The 23,924-nt window shown below is 38.7% G+C and overlaps 1 protein-coding gene across 5 annotated transcripts in view; it reads right to left on the bottom strand.

The window, feature by feature from the left end:
* Nucleotides 1-23,924, bottom strand: part of DIP2B (disco interacting protein 2 homolog B) — a 233,498-nt gene that overhangs the window by 61,658 nt on the left and 147,916 nt on the right. For 3 of the 5 annotated variants that reach the window (XM_033436311.2, XM_033436309.2, XM_033436312.2), the window contains 4 exons: nt 16,140-16,265; nt 5,601-5,813; nt 2,721-2,876; nt 2,126-2,248 (listed from right to left, as the gene is read on the bottom strand). In XM_033436311.2, coding sequence (XP_033292202.1) covers nt 2,126-2,248; nt 2,721-2,876; nt 5,601-5,813; nt 16,140-16,265 — 618 coding nt within the window. The remainder of the gene's footprint in view (nt 1-2,125; nt 2,249-2,720; nt 2,877-5,600; nt 5,814-16,139; nt 16,266-23,924) is intronic. The other 2 variants (XM_004274331.4, XM_033436313.2) reach the window with 2 other exon arrangements.

Genomic DNA, 23,924 nt, shown 5'->3' with positions numbered 1-23,924 from the left:
ATCCAGACAGTGGGGACACACTCATACACAGAGCTAAGTAAACATGACCAGTGCGTGACAGAGACAGGTACAGAGAGGGCAGAAGAGGGCCATGCCACCCAGCTTAGGGGATGGGGTCTCCCACCTGGAGGAGGTAATGCCTGAGCTGAGTCTTAAAGGGAGGGGAAGGGTAGGGATTAGCCAGGTGAGTAGGAGATGAGAGAAGCATTATAGAAGAGAGAACAGATGGAACGAGCAGCAAGTATTAGAAGGGCAAATGAAATGTGAAATAAATTTTATTTTACAGCTCAATTTAATGACAGGTTGGGGAAACTTACTTAAAATGTCATTCATTTTCCTACTGATACAAAACTAACAGTTTCTCTTCCCAACTCATTGCCCTAGGTAAATAACATTTGCATATTCTCAGACCCTAAACCACTGGATTAAGTATAAAAATAAACATGGGTGATTCTAAATAAATAGTTTTCTTTTTATGGACAGATTGTATATATGGTAGGCATAGTTCTGGTCATAAAAGTCTGTACATTATTGCCATCCATTAGGCCTCAATGCAGACCCTGGGGCACACTCTTCCAGACTTCCAAAGACATATAGGTATTTTTCTTTTCCAAAGGTAATTGTCATTCAAATAAAAACATGCTGCCCATTTAAAATTAGTGGAAAGCTGTTAGCTCTATTCTAATTGAGCTCAAGTACGAATATTGCTCAAGTATAACTCTATTAAACCTTGACCTTCACTTGCCTAGTCAATACACAGTACTAAAAAGACTGAAGAGAATATTACTGGCACAGACACCCTGAAAATATCAGTCCATCAAGAAAGATGACCATAGTTCAATGAGTTTAGTGACTCCTAAAGAAACAGAAATTCATCTTAACCTCATACGTCAGGTTGCTCGTTGCTTCCTGCTGTACAAAGTGGGCTAAGACTGGATCTGGTCTACCAACATGCCTAGTTCCATTAAGGTTTGCCTACTCTTAGCCTCAGGACGTAAAAAAATACAGGACTGCAAAACTACCAAGACTTAGTCCTTTGGATGAAAGCTTTTGTTAGATAGAACTATCAAATGGCCACCCTCATTCCATCTATGCCGCCATATGGTCCCGTCCCAATCCTTCTATTAAATTCCAGACATCATATTATTTTATCCCTAAATATTTTTAAAATTATTGAATGAATAAATCACTTATCACTTCCTCTAGGGAGCCTTCCCTAACCACACAGATGAAATGGAATTCTTCCCTTCTCCAAACTGCCTGTACCAGTTGACACATACATATTGACTAAACTCAGCTTTCACCTACAGTATATGTTTTGTCTAAATTGTAAACAACAACATGAAGGAAGAAGGAAGTGACTGTATTTTCGTGAACCTATTTCACCATCTACCACGTTAAAGCAGATACATATATGTGTTGACTGGTTGATTTAACAAAACGACTGGGTTATATTAGAAAAGAATGGGCAGGACTTCCCTGGTGGTGCAGTAGTTAAGAATCTGCCTGCCAATGCAGGGGACACGGGTTCAATCCCTGGTCCGGGAAGATCCCACATGCCTTGGAGCAACTAAGCCTGTGCGCCACAACTACTGAGCCTGTGCTCTAGAGCCCGCGAGCCGCAACTACTGAGCCCGCATGCTGCAACTACTAAAGCCTGTGCGCTTAGAACCCATACTCCACAACAAGAGATGCCACCACAATGAGAAGCCTGTGCACTGCAACGAAGAGTAGTCCCCGCTCGCCGCAGCTAGAGAAAGCCTGCGTGCAGCAACTAAGACCCAACACAGCCAAAAAAAAAAAAAAAAAAGAATGGGCAAACTTTTGAGATCGAATTTGACACTCCTGTTCTAGGATAATGCCAAATATAAACAATTTTAAAAATTATGTGTTTGTTCCTAATTTCAAAGAGCATATTTCTGTGTTCCATAGTTATCTCTTTGTTTTTCTCTCCCCTCCCTCTCTCTTTACTTTTCATCTCAGATTTAAAATATAAAGAGCAGAAAGCTATCAACTCTTTCAACCAAAAAAGATGCCTTGTTCATCCTTAAATCCTATAATACCTAACATGTAGCAACTGCTTACGAAATTTCTAAGGAATATACATGTTTGTTAATATTACCACTACCTTCCACAATTTCTTCAGAGTCATCCACAAAAAATTCTTTTAAGGGAGGCCTTTTGGGTCGTTTCAGAGTGTTGAGAAGCTGCTGGATTTTTGTGGATACTCTGCTACTGACAGGAACACCTATAAGGGAAAAAATGGTAAGTTAAAATTAATTGATTTTAGGGATATTTCAGTTCCTCAATTCTCTTAGGAGCTTTTATTTCTAATGATGTTTGGCCTTTGTCCACAGTCTCATTCTATTTCAACTGGGCCAAATACGTACATTATCATTTTTATGACAACAGAGAAAAAATATGCTATTATTAATACTCTTTAAATATTTCATCTAACATCCCTTTTCTCTCATAGCATTCTTTCCTTTTTCCATACTTTTTGTTCAGAGTATCTTTTTGAAAGTATAGACGAAGTGTGAACAAGTGTTAGTGCTGCTACAGTGCAGACGTTGAAAAGAGGGAGCTCAAGATGATCTGTGTGAGTAGGTCAATCGCAGTATAGTTCTGCCACTGCTGGACATCAGGCAGTGCTGTTTATAATTTGAATTTTTTCTGTTTAACTAATATGCCCTATTTAGCTATCAAACAGAGATGCCTACCATCAGCTGTATCCATGAGGCTGGACCTGTTGGATCCTTTGTGCATGCCTTTAACTATCCCCGATGGGGGTAGATCAATATTTGCTGGGCGTATTGAGGAAGATGATGATGAAGAAGAGGTAGTTGTAGTGACATCAGGGGGAGCAGAGAAATTCTCTAAGAGGGAAGAAACCAAAATTTAGAATTATATTACATTAGCAATAAAAATAAGAATCTTTAAATCTTTTTTTTTTGGTTTGTTTTTTAAGAAGAAAGAAAACTACATAAATGGGACATTAGCTCCAATAAAACAACCTTTAAAATCACATTTTACTAGCAAGATATAATGAGAGAGGAAGAGGTTAAGCCAGGGCATATCAGCTTTCTAAAATTATTACTCTTGAGAACTTGAGCAGCCTTAGTAAGATAAAATCGCATATCAAATATTTCTCAAAAATGCTGTTTCCTACACAGAAAGTCTGGTAGAAATCCAATGTTATAAAAATAACCATAATAAAATAAAAATTGCAAGTGACTTCAAAATGAAATCAAAGTATGATCATTATGGCTACTAAAAGTCTAGTCTTCTGAGCATTTCTTCATGTTTACGTTGGTTTATCTATGTTTCTTCTTTCACTGAAGACAGAAATTGTGTCTTGGGAGTCAGATCGCTCAAGTTCCCAAATGAAGAAAACCAGATAAAATCCACTTTTAATTTTTATAAAATAACCAATAGGTTACTTGGATTTACTTGACAGAAAAGGTTCTTCCCTTGCTCTAAGCACGATTAAACAGTGTTGTTATATTCTGCTTCATGTAGGGATTCTTACTATAAAGAAAATGATATAGTTGGAAGAGAGCCATTCAACAGGGATGTGTTACAAAAAACTTAGAAGAAGAAAACGAAAATTAGAGGAAGCAAAGTATACAATTCGCAAGAACAATGAAAGGCCACTCGTAACTATGGAAAAGGGAAAAAGCATAATGTAAACAATTTCTAAAATCAATTTGGGAGTAAGCTTTCCATGCCCCAAAAGTCTATAATTACTAGTTTAATATTTTTTAAAGCTTTAAATACTTTGCACAAGTATATTGCAGTATATTCTTTCTGTAGGATAATGTGATAACAAAGCTTTAAAAATAGACATTTTTATTGGACCCAGCAATTCCACTTATAGGAATACATCCTAAGAGGAAATAATCAAACAAATGCACAAAGTTGTGTGTTCGAGGATGTTCATTCCGGTTTCATAATAGCAAAAAACTGGATACCACTTAAATGTCCAAAATAGGGAAACGGCTAAAATAAGCTAGGGCACAGCCATACAGTTGCATATTTTGAAACCATAAAAAAAAAGTATAATTCTGTATTAATGATATAAAAGATGTCTGTGATACACTGCTAATAAAAGGTTATGAACATTATATTTAGTACAATTTCACTTCTGTAAAAACAAAAACAAAACCTTACATATTTATATGCAAATAAGGTCTAGAAGAATATACGTGAAAGTGATAACACTGAAGTGTTATCCATAGAAGTGGGTTTGTAGATTATTTTCCCTTTTATCTGTACTTTCAAATTTTTCTTTTAGAAACATGAATTACTTCTGTTAGAGCAGACATCCGAAAGGCAATAATGTGGGATAAAATGGTTCCTGTGAGTACCTGAACCAATAACTTTTCACAGAGTGGAAGCAATATGAGCTATGAAGTCAGATGAAATCATCTTGTTAACAAAAATTCAGGTAAAGTTAACTGGGTATCAGGAAAATATTTTTAACAAGTGAAACTGCTCTCTTTTAGACAATGTGGGAATAAAACCTGACCCCACCATGGCTCTGTTGCTTACCCTCCCAATAGAAGGGTGGTGAGCATGTTCATCCGTAGCTGCTTCGGGAGGTTCAGTCAATTAAGGGCACAGCTAAGAGTGCAGGACAAGCCATCAGTTGCTGGCACTTGGCCTTTTAATGTAGGCAAGCATACCCTCAAGGTAGCTATTTTCTTTAAAAATTATAGGCTTAAATTGAAAGGTTTCCAAGTTATTCTTTTCAGAAATCAATGAATAGAATAAAGATATATATAAGGTGAAACAGGAAGGTCACTGATATAAAAATTAAGACACCAAAATGCAAGTGGATTGTTAAAAAACAAGGAAAAGTATCACAGACACACGATGTTCATATACATCACTTAGTGCCATGTGTACCAACTAATTAAGCAAAAGCAGAGATCTGAACTGTATCCTTATCTGCAGATGTCACAGACTCTTAGAACACACACACACACACACACACACACACACACACACAAAGCAGAGCCAAGCGAAAGCTATACTCCATAGAGGAGCACTGGCAGCAGGTAGCAGCTCACAGAGTACCAACGTTCTCAGCCCGCACACTCCGTTGTAGCAATAGCACAGCAGCAACGACAATAAATCCAGTCTTTACGCTAAAGACAAAAGGGTCTTATTGATATTGTCTTAGTTCAGAATTTGCTCAGGTTTAATTTTTTTGTGTTTGAGAGAATGTAGACAACAATCCTGGGAAAATCTAATACATGGCATCTTTTAACACCTTTTACTTGATGGAATATTCTCCAATAGGGATAAACCACACTAAGACTGGTGTTATATCTTGCAGCTTGAGTATTGCTTATAGAAATAGCTATGGCTTCAGGTGGGCAATAAATACTATGTACCAATAATGCAGACGCTCTCTATCATTGCAAGTGTAACTAATGCTCGTGTTTCCTTCTTTGCCTCATTAACTGTCATGTTCTTTCTGATTCTATTTTTTTTAGGCCACCCTGAAAAACCTAATACAAATCATAACCTATTTCCTGGATACTGGGAGCCAAATGGAACATAATTTGGGCTTCTCGGGTAGATCCAGCTCCTACCTATTCGAGTATTGGCAAATACATCAGCTAGAGACCCACTGGTTCCTTTGACCTCTCCATGGGACAGCGTAGAAGATGCGGATGAAGAAGTGGACGATCCCTGAATTGAACGGTTGATCCAGGACTCAGCATTCTGTAAGCTCTGTTGCAAGGCAGCAGAGAGCGCAGCTTGGCGTCTCAGAGAGCCCTCATCCTCAGAGGCCGAAGACGTGTCTGTGTGGAATTAGAAAAAAAGAAGTTCTCGATCCTGCCTAGAACAGAGGGCTTTCAGATCTTTCTCATCGATCACACATTCAATTTTGACAGCAGCAAAAAACATTTATATTCTTAAGGTAGATTAATATGTAAAGTTTCTTGAGAATCTCAAGGAAAGGTTTATGAACCAAAGTCTGCAAAAATAAAGCAGCCAAAATCTAGAGGTAATTTTAAGCTATTTTAAAAAACCCATTTTAGAACATTTAAACTTCACTGTTTTTCTGTTCTGAGCTTAATCAGTATCTGAATTCTTCTGGCTTATCTTCTTATGTTCAAATAACCCTGAAGTGCCTCTATATCTTCTTCAGTCTCTTTATTAGAGAACGTTGTGATAGGCTGCTATACTGATTTTCGTTAAGTACTTACTAATTAGTGTCTACTTAAAAGAAAATGATCTTGATGGGAAATATAAACACTTATTTTTGGTAACAACAACTAAAGTGCCACACAGTGAACTAGGTGTTGAGGAACTGACTTATTCTTATGTGGAATAAGAAACAGTGCTCAGCCTGGAGGCATTCATGGTTTTAGTGGAAAAGCTAGCTGGTCACAGGGCACAGGTGAGCTCTCCAAACGTGACTGGAGAGGTCACAGATCCGTATTTCTCTCCTTGATTCCCAGTCAGAGAACTGTGAGAAATTCACTGACGTCTGTATTTAGACTGGCTCTGACTTCAGGAAAATAAGGTCTAAATTAGAAAAGCATGTTGAAAAAAAGAAAAAAAAAAGAAAAATTCAACCAAATATAGGATAGCCAAGGGAAGCAGAAGTCAGGAATTTATTCCAGGGCTCTGAGCTTACGAGTCGTACAAGTTAGAGTGGCATTTAGTCTGATGTCAGATAAACCCTTCTAAATGATTTTGAGGGTTATAATTTATGGCCTGTGGATTGAATTTCATTCAATTTTTTAAAAAGTAAATATTCTGTGGTTTGTCCTGCTGAACTCTTTCCTCTAACTCAGGTGAAACTGCGGGTCCAGATTCTATTACTTTGGTTCAGAGAGCCAAACAGATAACTAACAGGGCTAGAACACTGCTAAAACCTGACAATGGAAATTCGAACAAAAGACTAATTTAATCTAGAAGTCAAATTGCGCAGATCCGGGGTAAGAAAGTTAGAATAATGACTACATCCTTGCTTCCTGCTCTGAACTACCTCTGACTCATTCTCTCATACTGAAGGAGATCTGAGGCCCAAAACTTACTTATTTACTTACTTATTTATTTATTACAATGTACTACTTAGCTACATAATGTGTGCTGGGAACTGTCAGGTTCTGGGGATTCTGAGATGTATGAATTCTTCTGAGACAGTAAATGCCCTAAGAAGGCTTACCATCTAATAAAGGAGATACACAACTCCTCAGACTATTTCATACGAATATAACAGATGCTAGGAAATGGGGTGAGCAAAGGGTTTCACAGGAGGGGCACCAATCTCAGTCAGGGATCTGAAGTACTTCTATGTAAATGGAGCACACTTTGAGGAGGTAAGGAAGGGCAAAAGATGAGGCTGGAGAGGTAAACAGTGACCAGACTCCAAAGGGATAAAGCGATGAGGTTCTTCAAAAGGAAAAGAGATTTATAATTAAACAGAGGGTGATTAAAGGAAAATACAGAGAAAGAAAAGTAACAGAATCTGTAACCTTTTACTTAAGGAAAACATTTTTGCATAATCTCCAAGAAAATATTCTAACATTTCATCTGTACCTTGGGAGGCAGAGATTTCAGTCTTTGCAAATATGCTTAAAAAAAAAAAAAAGTACATGTGGGAGGAATAGGACAGGTGAATCTGACCCTAAGAATAAAGTATTTTCGGGGTGATACCTCTCAGGATCCCACAACCTCCACTGTATTTGCAGGCTGTCTTTACTGAATCAATTATTGTAATCTGTGTTAAGTCTAAAGTCAGAATAACTCAATTTTAAAAAGATAGTAAAACCAGTATTTTCATGATTAGGTTTATGGAAAATTGGCTTCATTATGTTCCTATATTGGATCAACATGTAATTAGGTATATTGTTTCAATTCAATTACCTCATTTGCCTGCCAGTCCTCCTCAGAGTGTTTAGTGACTACAACTGTGGGGAGGCTTAGTGTAGTGGAAAAAACATGGCTTTGGTGTCCTCCTTCCATTTGAACTCTGGGGTCCACCACTTACTAGCTATGTGACTTGGGGACAAAATTACCCATCTGAGAAGGTTGTTTGCTTGTTTGTCCATTCAACAAATACTCTAAGTACTACACTAGTTGGTAGGAATAAAATGGTAAGCAAGAAGACACAGTCCCTACTCTAACAGGACTTAGTCTTAAAGGAGTTCGAGGCAGGCACCCAAGGAAGTGAGACCTCAACCAGGGTGGAATGGTAAGCAGGAATTACTTATGAGAGGAGAGAGGAGAGTCAGGTAGAGGGAACAGCATGTAAGAAACCTGGGAGGGGACAGGAAACAAAGCACATTTGTGGATCTGGAAGAAATGAGACCAGCTGAAGCACAGGATGCAAAGCTGGTACTGACGAGAGATGAGGCTGGACGAGTAGACAGCACTGGGTTGCTAAGGGCCACATAAATCAGCTGAGGAAACTCGCCTCTGTGCTAACTGCTGTGTGAGACCACGAAATGAGACAAGCTACAGAAAGCACCAGCAGTGCCAGCATACAGCAGGTGGCCAATAAACATCAAGTCCCCTTCTGCCCTGAAAAACCCACCCTATGTTACCTCACAGACACAAAACTGTGGCTGTGAAATGCTTACAACTGATCACATGTTAAGATCACACAAAATGTAAGCACTGCTCTAGGACTATGTCTTTTTAAAGATTAAAAACAAGCTCCCTTAAATATTCATACATTTATTTGGTACCTTTTTTTTTTAAAGTAACTGTCGCCCATGAAATTGTTATGGATTAGCAGAAAATTGGGCAAGATTAAATGAATATTAATAGAAATAAAGCTATCATTTTCCCACTGATTCTGCTCTGGTTGAACAGGAACTCACAACTCTTTTTTTTTTTTTTTTTTTTTGCGGTACACAGGCTTCTCACTGCTGTGGCCTCTCCCGTTGCGGAGCACAGGCTCTGGACGCGCAGGCTCAGCGGCCATGGCTCACGGGCCCAGCCGCTCCGCGGCATGTGGGATCTTCCCAGACCAGGGCACGAACCCGTGTCCCCTGCATCGGCAGGCGGACTCTCAACCACTGCGCCACCAGGGAAGCCCAGGAACTCACAACTCTTATCCACCATAACTAAAGCCCTTGCCTAACTTCCTGTATATTATGAATATAATAGGTCTACACAACAGAAAACTATTTTGGAAACACAGTTTGACCTTCAGGTTATAACTGATGTGATTTTAACACAGTATCATTTAATAGTGATCACCAGAAGCCTAAAATCCATTTATAACCAATTAGGAAACATATAAACAATTAGTTTGTGGACTTTAAGGGAAGAAAAGTCCTGAATTTATTTACTAACTGCTGTAGCACTCCTTAGCCATTTGTGGAAATGACTCCCTTATTCTTGGTAGAAAATATATCTATTATATCTAAAAATGTTTATCTTAAAATTTTAAATACCTACCATATTATCTTTCCATCCCACTCCTGGGTATCTACCCAAGAGAAATGAAAGCATATATCTATCTGTACAAGGACTTCTACATGAATGCTCATAGGTGCTTTATTTGTAATAGCTAAAAATGGGAAACAACTCAAATGTCCATCAACAACTGAAAGGATAAACAAATTGTGGCATATCTTTATGATGGAATACTACTCAGCAATAAAAAGGAATGAACTACTGATACACACAACGACATGGATGAATCTCAATGTAATTGTGCTGAGTTAAGGAAGTCAGACCTTCCACCCACCGAAAAGAAGAACAACTGTGTGATTCTATTTATACAAAAACATGAAATTCTAGAAAATGCAAACCAATGTATAGTGACAGAAAAAACAGATCAGTGGTTAGTTACCTCATGGGGAGGGGGAGAGTTGAGATTACAAGGGAATTATGAGGAAACTTTTGGGGGGGTGATAGATATGTTCATTACCTTAATTGTGGTGATGGTTTCACAGTTTTGCTATGTCAAACACAGCAAAGTATATGCTTTAGATATGTGCAACTTATTGTATGTCGATTATACTTCAACAAATCTGATTTTCATAGGTTTGTAGGGGTGAAAAAGATGCCTTGGTGAGAGGATGGTAACATCTGAAGGTTAGTCTACACAACCTGAGGGTATGGTGCAAGGTGCAAAAGTTCCTGGAAAGACAGCGCTTGCCACTGGGTTCTGACAGCTGATACCCAAACTAGGCCCAGATACCAGCTTAGAACAGCAGGTAAGTCAAGATTCACTGAAAGAAAGACCTCATCCTAACAACTATTCCAAAATATGCCACATACACTAGGCCAGAAAATGGGAGCTTCAAAGAACAAATAAAGGAAACAACCATTAACCATTGTACAGTTAGTGTACAATACTCTGGAGCCCATGAAAAGAAATTTTTGTGTGTGTTTGGGGTTGGCAGGTGGGAAGGGGTGGTATCAGGCAGGAAAGTGTCATGTTCGCTTGCGTTGGTGGCTCAGGGGAATTAAGGACTTCCAGAACCTTCAAGAGAGGCAAAGGAAGTTTCCATGTAGGCAAAGATAGAGTTTGAAGCTTAGGAGGGAAAAGCTTTAGAGACCCAAGAAGGGGCAGTCCGGGAGTAAAAGCATATATGGAAGAGAAGATTAAAAGGTTAGTTTGGGAAGCAGTCCATTCTGAATTTACGTTGGGCTACAAATTCTGAACAGATTAATCTAGCACTAAACTCAACAAGGGTGAATACTGATTCACCAGACAAGGCTTAGGGAGATGTTCAGAGCTACTCAAGAGATTTTCCAGCATCCCACAGTAACCTGTGTGGACAGAGAGCTGGCTGGGGCTGAAAATCACTATGTAGAGCCTAATCAGCAGAGGCCCATGCATTGCCCGACCATTAACATCCAAACGGGGATACTTACGAGGGAGGAGCACTGACTAGTAATAATTACTCCGGGCTCACTCTACCTATAAGAGATCTCCACTGTTTTTCTAGGTATTGTCCCAGGTCTATGAAAAAACATCTCACAAAATGAACTAATATTACAATTAATATTGGGGTGAGAAGAGAGGTGTTTTTTTTTTTAACTTATTACCTACTTGAAAAGTTAGACCAAACATGCAGCAATTGTTAGAGCTCCAAAATTACCAGAAAACATTTACTTGACAGTATGGCAGAATGCGAGGCAATATGCCAAGTGGGAGAATAGGCTTTTAAAATCAGGCTGCTTTGAATTCCAATCTTAGCTCTGCCCCACTGATAGCTGTTGGGCAAATCAGTTCTTACGGGTCTTAACTCTACTGTTTGCTGTTGTTGTTCTTTTTCTATTGATTCTCTTTCATGGTGGATCTTAAAGAAAGAAAAAAAAAAGAAAAGAAAAAGAAAAAAAAATTCAGTGGATCTTCGTCTGTGGGGATCGTAAGTCCCTGAATTGATGCTGTATCCTTCCAGAAACCATTTGCGCCCCGGGTTATCATCAGCCTAGGACCACTTTCTAACATTAGTTCTTACCAGGCAGGCCACTGAAATTCAATTCTTGTACCTACTAACCACAAATTGTTAGGGAAGGTCCCTGACCCCATCATTCTAAGGTCAGGCAACAGGCAAGCTTTCTCGACAAGGTCTTCTTTTGCTGGCAGGTTAATTTTTTCTAGTTCCCCCTTCTGCTAAAGATGTGAGTCCCTCTTGGGGTCTCAATTCCAGCTTCCAACCTTACACAGGTCCAAGGTTTTATATTTTCTACCCTTATAGTAATTAAAATTTAGGCCCCTTGTTTACTGTCTCCCCTCTCCCTGGGCAGCCAAAGTCAGCTCCATCTCATCACACTGATTTTCAGTGATCGTTCTCTTCCTCTTGCTCCTGTGTGTATTTAAAAGGAAGCTGGTTATATTCTATCTAGCATTTCGAAAGAGAAATTTTCTTTCCTCTCTTTCTAGGAGAGAACTTTCAGGTTATCTAACTGACTACATAGCTAGAAACAGATGTCGGAGCAAGTTACTGAGTCTCTTTAAATCTGTTTTCTCATCCGTAAAATGGTACAGAGAATTGTTGAGAGAACAAATGATAAAAAATATATATGTTAAGCACTTAGCCCTTTGACCAGTACACAGAGGTACTCAAGAAATGGTAACTATGAAATTACTTTTCTTGGAAAACCTTAAATTTTACAATAACCTATTGAAATAAACAAATTCAATCTGATAGAGTGGGTTTTTATTGTGCTTTGGCTTAAAGAATATTGAATACTAATCGTCCAAGTAATTACGGAGCTTTGCTCATAACCCATACCAATAATGAAAGTATGTTATTAAAAGATCCAACTCTATTAATTAGACCACGTTTATAGAGGTCTGATTAGCCATCTCTGTTTACTTTGTGGTTCTGAATAAAATTAGAATATTCTGGGGAAACTCTCCAAGTTGGTAACCATCTATTATGTGTTTTGGACTATAAGCTCTCAGAAGGCAATAGCTATTCAATTTGCTTGGAATAATACCCATTCCAGGACCACGCATACAGGAGTATCTATTAAGTAAAAAAGGACTTTCCAAACCTGACACTTTAGTAGAGAAAAAAGAAAATCAAGAAAGGAGCCTGACACATAATTGCTGAATGACCTGGGGCAAATCACTTAGTGACTAGAAGGTTGTTTGTTTCCTCATCTCTAAAGAAATCTGGACTTCACAATTCTCAGAGTAGTTGGTTATGAGGAACAAATGAGGCAGCGCAGCCACTGGTATATGGAAGTCCCTTACATAGTGTAATCCTATAAAGCATTATTAAAGTGTGTTAAAAGTATAACAATATCCCAGTCTGTTCATGGGCATCATTTTCACATATAGAAATGCAGAGAGGTAAATCTCTCTTTTGTCCGGCCCTATGAATTACTACTATAGGCACTTTCAAGCGGAGACCTGTGGACACAGACCTCTACATTTTAAGCTTCATTTTATGCAAGTCAGTCAAAATACCTTACTGTGTTTTGGGGTCATTACGTGGTCTATTTGTTCATCTGTGTACCCTCAGAACGCAGTGTAGGGTAAGTCCACACGGGTGCAGAAAAAGCTTAGAGGAGAAAAAATATATGCTGTAGTTTTTGCATTGTGTTTATCTGTATGAATGAGTAATAGTGTTACACAAAGAACCCCTACACAGAAAGAGCTGAGGTAATTGCCTCATGACATTAGTAAATGGTTTCAGCACATAAAGGGAACTGGATGGCAGTAATTCAAGCAGTCTAAAAGACTATGTAAGAGGCCACAGGCACTAAAAGAACCATAGATTGCTACCAACTTGAGAATTTAAATTTTCCAATCCACAAGACAGAAAGCAGTGCACATATCAATAAGCAAATTTTAGGCTGATTGACATTTTATTGTTTGAGAAGGATTTATGAACAAAAGACAAATGATTTCTCATGCTGTTTACCATATTTTCCAGACTATATGATACTACGAATAAAGCCAAGACTTATGACATAGTTTACTCCTTAAATCCTTTTTGTTAAATCTCTCCAAAAACAGCTCTAAATTTTCATCAGTTCAGTAATTCCGATAGTTATGTGTTGGGTGCCTCCCAAAGAAGCCGACTGGCCAGCGTGCTCTAGCAGGTATCCCAGAAACTAGGTTCACCTGGCACAGCACGTGCAGAGTAAGGGCTCTGACTGGAAACATGTTTTGTGATGTGTGTGGTGTGGCTTCTCAGTGCGCAAAGGACAACACAACTAAAATACTGTGAAATTTGAGGTTAATTTTGCTCTGCAAGACTGGCACAACTTTTCTAGAAAGAAAATCACAGCAAGGTCACCTTTATAGCTGCCTAGAAAATCAGTCCATAACCAGCAGTAATTAATGTCAATTCTCCTCTTCCTCCCCACCCCTTGAGCGCAGCTTCAGCGTTTCCTCTAAACTTCAGGGTTTGGGGGGCTATCAGAGTAAATGTGCAAGAGGAAACCTGCCTGCCACCCCTGGGTTCGGCTGCAACAGGCTCTGGGAGACACAGCGATAAAGGGCTAAAGTGCGACAGCCAAGTCTCTAACCGGTGGCTCTCAGATGCTTGGACAGAATGGAATCCAAATCCTAACCCATGCAGAGCACATTCTACCCCCACGTGAAAGGTGCTAACGGAAGCCTTATGATACAGCCCTTCCCACACATTCCCTCACACTGGAACACAGGGTTTGTCCCAGACACGTGTGTTATTGTTGAACAAAAGCATCAAGATCCAGCTCTATGCGGGGGCCACGTTAGAAACCGCTATGTGGGATACTCTCAATGCTCATGCTGGGAGAGAATTCCTCTTCTATCTGACAACACTGATGTCTCTAAGAGCATATTAACATCTCTCATGTACTATTCAGAGCTCCCGGAAGAGGACATAAATGGATAGGAAACCTTTTTATTTCTCTGCTCTGCTGAATAAAAGGTCTTAGGAGAGAGGACTGAATCTTTACAATCATGAAATTATTAAAACCACAAGGTGATCAAGAAAATGATGCCACATCTTCAAGGCTGCAGACAGAGGAGAACATTACTGTTTAGAAATACAGAGGCCTGTGGTGAATTCCAAAGGACTATAGTCTCATTCAGCAATGAATAGCCGTGATTTAGAGTTGGTAAATCCCCCTCAGGCAATGACTTTTGTAAGGGGATAGAAAAGGTTTCCATTCCTTCCGAGCATTCTTAAGATCCTTTGCTGCACTCTCACATTTCACCCGAGGCCATGGGAGCAGACTATTTACTGTGAAACTGCATTTCTTTAGTACAGTTCTCGAGAGGACTGTTTCTAAGAACTCCCAGTCACATTGATCCCTACCCTTTGCCATTTACTACAACTGAACCCTCAGCTGCGCTGCAGCAGAATCTGCCAGGAAGGAATAGCTACGAAACTGAGAGCCCCCTTTGTCCACGAGGACCCAACTGGTGCTGTACTAATGCGGAAGGGAAGCCATCCAAGATTCTGAATGAGTGGGCTGGAAGTATGCACCACTATAGACACAGAATGTCTCATTGTGATGGTCTGCAAGAGGTATCCTGTGTTACGTTTTGAGAAACACTTGAAGCCACAGAGCTATTTCTCTTTTGAACATATTGACACCACAGATGTAAAGAAAAAAAAGCACACACAGTTAATGAGCCCACAGCACACCCAAATGCTCTGAGAAGTTAGCCAAAACCTAGTAGAAGACTATTAATATAAACCCAGGCCAGGGAATAGGATCAGCGTGAACAGCTCAACCTGACGGCTGTGAATCAAAGTCAACCACAACAAATGTAACCTTCCTGGGAATCTCCCCCAAAAGACAGGGTAAGTCGCTGAGACCAAAACAGTACAGGAAACATTTTTCCCCGAAGATTTCATTACCAGTAACATGACGGTAGCGAGACAGACACTACACTGAGGCTGTGAAATACATTTACTATGTTTAGTCTCAGAGGCCTACATCGAGATTCTGTCTGTGATTTCATCTCACAATTTTTTTAAAGCTTTGGGAAAGATTCTGAATAGAAAAGACAACTTGAAGTTGTTCCAGTTGCTCCTCAAATATGAATTTATGGGGGTGGGGGGTAAGGCTTCCAAGCCTAGGGGATGGGGATGGGCCTCTTGGTTCCCGCTGATCTCCTGATCCTATTATAGAAAGTGGATTCTTAAAAACATATACAAAATACATTAACGCATATAAACACACTTACATACGTCTTCCAGATTTATTATAACTTTGCATGACTTCTCTCTCTCATGACACAAAAAAATTTTGTCCCAAGACCACACATTCCTGTGATTGTTGCAGAGAAAAAGCATCTGATTTAGGAGTATAAATTTGTTAAAGACATATATGACTCTGGGTCATATTTTGGGTGTCAATGAGAATAACTATTATATTTAACTACAGAAGGATATTTCTTAGACCCTAAGCTTTGGCTTTATTTATTTATGACTACATGAGTTTGGAGATTACAGCAAGGAAATGCTGAAAACTCAGAAGGAAATTTTTTTAAAAAATAGCTTTACTCTTGAGGCCTCTCTTTGTGTGTGGTTTATGATGCAACAATCAAAACCTGTCACCTTCAGTGTGTACTCTCATACACCTCTGATGACAGGAGAGGAGTTCTGGCTCCTGCCTCAGAAAAGAAAAAGCAGAAGTCATTTGAGAAACATCGAAGTAGTAACTGTCAGACAGAAAGCTTCTGATAAACCTACCGGGAGGTGTGCAGGCATCCGCGGGAGACTGGACAAATGTGGACCGCCTTTTGGTTGGCATGGGCAAAGCCATTTTCTGTTCTTTATGCTTTGCCAGCGCAGCTTGAACTGCTTCTGTGTGGATATCTGAAAGATTAAACATTTGCATTTATTAGGTCCTGGTTCTCAAAGTGTTTACTTCTGTGAGCTGAACTATCACTGCCTCAATCGTTAAAACGGGATGTTTAGGTGAGTTTTATTTATCATTTGCGTTATAACAAAAATGAATATGAAAAAGAGACAAAAGAAGTAGTCAAGGATAATTTACAGGGGAGGAAAATGAAGCCGAGAATGATAATGAGACTGCTTAACACAGCAGAGAAGGAGCTGATGGAGATGGGGGTGGGGGTGGAGAGAAAGGAAAAGTCTAACGCGGATCTGGGCCCGGTGGGGACCCGACCTCTGAACGGAATGCGTGCTGTGCAGGTGCCTACAGGACACTCTCTGTTCTTCAAATTTAGGATTTGCTTAGCTGTCTGAAAGGGGTTGAGACTCCTCAGTTCTATACCACAGGAAGAGAAGGGCTGATTTTGATCTAGAAAATATAAGGGCTGATGGTACTTGTTTGCCACTCTGGCCACAAAAGAATTCAGCTCTCCACTTGAATGTCTAATAGGAATCGCAAAATAGCATATCCAGGCAGAACTCCTGATTCTCCACTCCCATCCCAAAACTCAATCTACACTTGTACAAAATAGGATCATACTATACACAGTATTTTGTACTGTGCTTTCATTTTTTAACTCTTATAAAATCCTACTGAGGTAGATAACATCTGAGGTGGCTTCCTGGATCACAATGATTTCCCATTCTCAACGAATGGGCCCAATCTACATAAGCAAATGACCTTTAAAGGCCTGTCCCTTGTAAGAGCTGGACCAATCGGATTGTTTTGGGGAGAGGGGGGAATTGAAACTCTGAATCAAGAAACCACAGCTCCCAGAGTGGAGTCACTTGAATGGCAGTGCCCTAGAAAGAAAGAAAGTTCTTGAACTTCAAGGTTGAGATCCCCAGAGCTGTCTCTCCTTCCTGGAGATTTCTCAGCTGTTCCTTTGCTTCTATAAACTACCCCAGCCATTTAAGCTAGACTGAGTTATCCTATTTCATGCAACCCAAAAACCTTCACTAACATAACTAGAAACATCTTTCTATGTAAATGCAGGTCTACAATATAATTTTAAAGGGCTGTGTAGTATTTCACTGTATAAATGTGCCATGATTTATTTAAATAACTGTGTTTCCAAATTTTTGCTACTATTCATACAACTATCCACAAGAATAATTCAGTATTTTCATTTTAGCACATATGTCTAATCCTGTTTCTTCAGGATTAATTCCAACAACTGCTGAAACGTATTTCCTAAGAAGGAGGATTTTTTTCTTATATAGCCACAGTGCATTTATCAAAATCCAGAAATTCAAAATTGATACAAACTATTATCTAACCCACAACCCATATTCCAACTTAGTCAACTGTCCCAATAATGTCATCTACAATTTTCCCCCTTTTTTCCTGATCCGGGACACTATACAGAATCACACATTACATTTAGTTGTCATGTCTCTTTATCATCCTATAATCTGTAACAGTTTCTCAACTTTTATCTTGTATTACCTTGACATTTGTGTACAGACTAGTTACACTGTAGAATGTCCTTTAATTTTGGTTTGTTGATATTTCCTCAGAATTGGATTTAGGTTATGCATTTTTGCAGGAATACCACAGAAGTAATGTATCTTCCTGAAACAAGATATCAAGATGCATCTGCCCTGCTACTGGTAATAATGACTTTACTTAGTTAAGATGGTGTCTGCTAAATTAATCTACTGTAAGTTACTATTCTTTCCTTTGTGTAATTAATAAATAACTTATGGGTGAATACTTTTGAGACTATGTAAATGTTACATACTTCCTTAAACGTTCACCCACTAGTTTCAGCATCCATTGATAATTCTTGGCTGAATCAATTATTATAATGGTTACAAAATGGTGGTTTCATAACTCCAACATTCCTTCTGTATTTATTAGTTGGTATTCTCTTCTAAGAAAAAGCTTTCCTTTCTCCACTATTTATTTATTTATATCACCATTTATTTATTTATATTTGGACCTATCAATTCTCATTTTATTCCATGACTAGTCTGTTACTATCGTTACTTATTTTGATGCTCACATATCCCAGCTTTGGCCAAAAGAAGCCCCTTCAAACCACTTCTTATATCCTTTTGATGTATTCTGGTCACTTTGAATGTTCTTTGTTTTGTGGTACAAGATGATCCATGCTCATCTGGTATGTTCCCTGCTCCAGCACTGGAATTATACATTTCTCCAAGGAGCTCTGGCTCCTCTTAGTGAAGAATGGTATTTAGAAACCAAGATCCTAGAACTAGGAGTGCTCACTGCTATTGGGGTCTTTCTTCTAAGCCTTTTCAGTGGATAAAGGAATATAAACATAAACCAATATACACACATATGTATCTATATCTATTTTCATCTATATTAAAAACCATGAGTTCATATTAATACCTACAATTCCAATTCAACACCACAGAATTCATTCCAATCTTCCCCTTTCCATTTGTAAACTCCCTTCTCTAACAGTAAAACACCTGGTTCACAGTATAATCAATATATTTTACTCATTCATTAAATGCCACAATACACAGAAAGTTTCAAAATTCCTATGAAAGGTAAATCTAACTAGAGTTCAATATTTGAGTTCTTTTTGTCTTTAGACTAAATTAAAGTACTGTGTTCAAAAAGCTATTTGGGGAAAAAAAAAAAGCTATTTGGGGGGCTTCCCTGGTGATGCAGTAGTTAAGAATCCACCTGTCAATGCAGGGAACACAGGTTTGAGCCCTGGTCTGGGAAGATCCCACATGCTGCAGAGCAACTAAGCCCATGCACCACAACTACTGAGCCTGTGCTCTAGAGCCCGCAAGCCACAACTTCTGAAGCCCGTGCGCCTAGAGTACGTGCTCCGCAACAAGAGAAGCCACCGCAATGAGAAGCCCGCACACTGCAATGAAGAGTAGCCCCTGCTCGCCGCAACTAGAGAAAGCCCACGCGCAGCAACGAAGACCCAATGCAGCCAAAGATAAATAAATATTAAAAAAAAAAAAAAAAGCTATTTGGGTTAGTTCTCACCCCTCCCCCCTTTGGTGGTTATATTATTCTTTGAGTAATACTGTTAGGTTCATTTGTTTTTCTTTGTATTCCACAGGTCCTTTCCAAAGTGTGGATTAAACATTATGTGACACAATAAGAAACATACATTTGGTCTCTGCCTGGGTTCCTGACACTGAGCTCCTAAAACCCTGTAATTTCCCGAGTGACAGGAATGTCTTTTGTTCTAATGAGGCAACTCTTGGTGGGCTCCTGGATCGCTTCTGGGTGGGGGCTGGTCACCAGACAGACTACGTTATGATTAGAGGCTTAGAACTTTCAGCCCCATGCTCCATCCTCTGGGGAGGGGAAAGGGACTTGGGATTGAGCTAATCACCAATGGCCAATTATTTAGTCAAGCATGCCTAGGTAATGGAGCCTTCATAAAAAACCCTGAAGTAAGGGGTTTGGAGAGCTTCTCGGTTGGTGAACACATCCTCGTGCCACCAGGGTGGTGTACCCTAAACTCCACAGGGATGGAAGCTCTTGGGTTTGGGACCCTTCTGGACCTTGCCCTATGTACCTCTTTATCTGGCTGATCATTTGTATCCTTTATAATAAACTGGTAACGTTAAGCAAAGTATTTTCCTGGGTTCGGTGAGCCATTATAACAAATAATCAACCCTGAGGAGGGGGTTGTGGGAATCTTCATCTGTAGCCAAGATGGACAGAAGTATGGGTAATGTGGGCACCCACTACAAACAGTCCCCAACTTATGATAATTCAACTTATGATTTTTTGACTTTACAACGGTATAAAAGCAATATGCATGCAATAGAAACCGTACTTCGAATTCTGAACTATCTTTTCCTGGGTATGATTCTCTCTCGTGATGCTAGGCAGTGGCAGCAAGCTACAAGATCACAAAGGTAAACAACTGATACACTTATAACAATTCTGTAACCATACAGCCATTCCATTTGCCCAACTGTAGGCTAATGTAAGTGCTCTGAGCACGTTTAAGGCAGATCAGGCTAAGCTATGACGTTCGGTAGGTTAGATGTATTAAATGCATTTCAACTTACAATATTTTCAACTTACGATAGGTTTATTGGGATGTAACCCCATTGTAAGTCGAGGAAAATCTGTACTTGTGATTGGCGTCTAAAGGTGGGGAGAGTCTTGTGGGAATAAGCCTCTGGGGTCTGCACTAACTCCAGGTAGCTAATGTCAAAATTGAATTAAATTGTAGGATACTTAGTTGGTGTCTGCAGAGAACTGGAGAATTGCTCAGTGTGGAAAACCCACACACTAGATGTCAGGAATACTGTGAGTAAACATACAGTTTTTCTTTAATTAACATGGTTCCAAAAGTCAAAACTATACCAAAAGGTAAACTTAAAGATGTGTCACTACCCCCAATAACCACTTCTATCCCAATTCTACCTTCTCTATAGGTAACCAATCTCCTTATTGATTTATCCTGCCTATATTTCTTTTTGCAACAAATAACCATATTTTCTCATATCCCTGTCTTTCATACACAAAAGGTAGCATACAATATATACTGTTTTGCACTGTGCTTTTTTCACTTAACAATAGATCCTGGAATTCATTCTGTATCAGCTACTAGAGATCTTTTTCATTCTTTAAAGCAGCATAGATAGCACTCCATTGTATACCACAGTTTATTCTACTACTATCCTATGTGTGGGCATTTAAGTGTTTCCAATATTTTACAATTACAAATAATGATACAAGAAACAGCCTTGTGCAAATGTATTTTTATACTGATGACAATATATCTTCAGGATAACCTCTTACAAGTGAGACTCCTAAATCAAAAATTGAATACATTTTAAGTTTTGTTACATCTTGCCAAATTCCCCTCTGAAAGAGCTTTGTCATATTGTAGTACTATCAGCAATGTATAGGTGTGCCTGTTTCCCCATAGCCTCACCTTCAAAGTGTGTTATCTACCTTTTCACTGTTGCCAGTTCAGTGGCTGAGAAATGGTACTATTTTATGTTACTTTTTGTTTTTTTTTGGCTGCACTGTGCGGCATGCAAGACCTTAGTTCCCCAACCGGGGATCGAACCCATGCCCCCTGCAGTGGAAGCGTGGAGTCCTAACCACTGGACTGCCAGGGAAATTCCCTCAGTATACTTTAAATTTGCACCTCTTTTATCATTAGTGAGATTAAACATCTTTACAGAGGATTTTAGAGCCATTTAGTATTTGTTTGTTTGGAAGTGAAGTGAATGTTCATGTCACTTTACCATTTTTCCATTGGGATTCTCAGTTTATTTTCCCTTGATTTTTTTTTTTTTTTTTTTTCAGTACACGGGCCTCTCACTGTTGTGGCCTCTCCCATTGCGGAGCACAGGTTCCAGACATGCAGGCTCAGCGGCCATGGCTCACGGGCCCAGCCGCTCCGTGGCATGTGGGATCCTCCCGGACCAGGGCACGAACCCGCGTCCCCCGCATCCGCAGGTGGACTCTCAACCACTGCACCACCAGGAAAGCCCCTATTTTCGTTTGATTTTTAAAAGTTTTTCATATATAAAGGATATTAGCCCTTTATCTCTGAGATATGTTAGAAATATTTTCTTTCAGTTTGTCATTTGATATTGTTTGCAGTGGTTTATTGCCACGCAAACGTTGTTTTTTAATAAAAAATTTATGTAAGATTTCAAATTAGCAACCTAAATGCACAACTGCAGGAACTCAGAAAAGACCAAATTAAAACCAAAGTTAGCAAAAGGAGGAAATAACAAGGATTTGAGTAGAAATAAACAAAATAGAGAATAAAAAAAACAATTGAAAACAATCAACAAAAATAAGAGTTAATTTTTTGAAAAGATGAACGAAGTTGACAAAATTTTAGCTAGATTAAGAAAAGACAAATAACTAAAATCAGAAATGAAAGAGGAAATATTTCAACTGATGTCACAGAAATAAAAAAGATTATAAGACACTGAATAATTATGCACCATAAATTGGATAACCTAAAAGAAATGGACAAGTCCCTAGAAAACATATAACCTACCAAGATTAAATCATGAAGAAACAGAAGATTGGAACAGACTGATTACTAATAAGGAGACTGACTCTGTAACCAAAAACCTTCCAAGAAAGAAAAGCCCAGGTCTCACTGGAGAATTCTACAAAACACTTTAAGAAGAATTAACACCAATTCTTCTCAAACTCTTCCAAAAACCTGAAGAGGAGGGAACATTTCCAAATTCATTTTATAAGGCCAGCCTTATCCTGATACCAAAGCCTGGCAAAGATACTACAAGAAAAGAAAACTACACACCAAAATCCCTGATTATTAATGCAAAATTCCTGAACAAAATACTAACAAACCAAATTCAACAGCACATTAAAAGGACCATACAGCATGACCATTAAAAAGACCATACATACCATACCTAAGCTGATTCAACAAATGTGAACAAATTCAACTCAATATCTGTAAAACTCTAATAGAACAAAGGTCAAAACTCATATGATCATCTCAACAGATGCAGAAAAAGCATCTGACAAAATTAACATCCTTTTATGATAAAAACATGCTACACACCAGGAACAGAAGGAAATTAGCTCAAGATAATAATGATCATACATGAAAAACCCACAGTCAACATCATATTCAACAGTGAAAAGCTGAAAGCTTTTCCTCCTAAGGAATAAGGCAAGGATGCCCACTCTCACACTCTTTCAACACAGTACTGGACATCATAGCCAGAACAATTAGGTAAGAAAAAGAAATAAAATGCATCCAAATTGGAAAAGAAGAAGTAAAACTGTTTCTGTTTGTGGAAGACATGATGTTATATGTAGGAAACCCGTGAGATCTCACATATAAAACTTTTAGAAAAAAAAAAAAACTGTTAGAACTAATAAACAAATTCAGCAATTGTAGGATAGAAAATCAACATACAAGAATCAGTTGTATTTCTGAACACTAAAAACAAATCATCTGAAAAGTAAAAAAAAAATCTTATTTACAATAGCATCAAAAAGAATAAAACACTTAGGAATAAACATAACCAAGGAGGTGAAAGATGTGTACGCTATAAAACATTGATGAAAGAAATAGGAGACAAAAATAAATGGAAAGACATCCTATGTTCATGGGTTAGAAGACTTAATATTGTTAAAATGTCCATATTACCCAAAGCAATCTAGAGATTTAATGTAATTTCTATCAAAATCCCAATGGCACTTTTTGAAGAATTAACAAAACAAAATTCCCAAATGCATATGGAATCTCAAAAGACTCCAAATAGCCAAAACAATCTTGAGAAAGAAAAACAAAGCTAAAGGCTTCACCCTTCCTGATTTCAAAACACATCACAAAGTTACAGTAACCAAGACCATGATATTGGCATCAAGACAGACATGTAGAACAATGGAACAGACCGGAGAGCCCAGAAATTATCTTGGTGTATATGGTCAAACGGTCTTCAACAAGGGTGTCAAGACTATACAACAGGGAAACGATAGTCTTGATAGAAACAAATGGTGCTGGAGAAACTGGAATATCCATATGTAAAAGAATGAAGTTGGACCCTTACCTTTCACCATATACAAAAATTAATCAAAATGAATTAAAGACCTAAACATAAGACCTG

Source organism: Orcinus orca, chromosome 11, assembly GCF_937001465.1.
Source record: "Orcinus orca chromosome 11, mOrcOrc1.1, whole genome shotgun sequence".
NCBI classification, from domain to species: domain Eukaryota; kingdom Metazoa; phylum Chordata; class Mammalia; order Artiodactyla; family Delphinidae; genus Orcinus; species Orcinus orca.
This window is presented reverse-complemented; position numbering and strand designations above follow the sequence as displayed.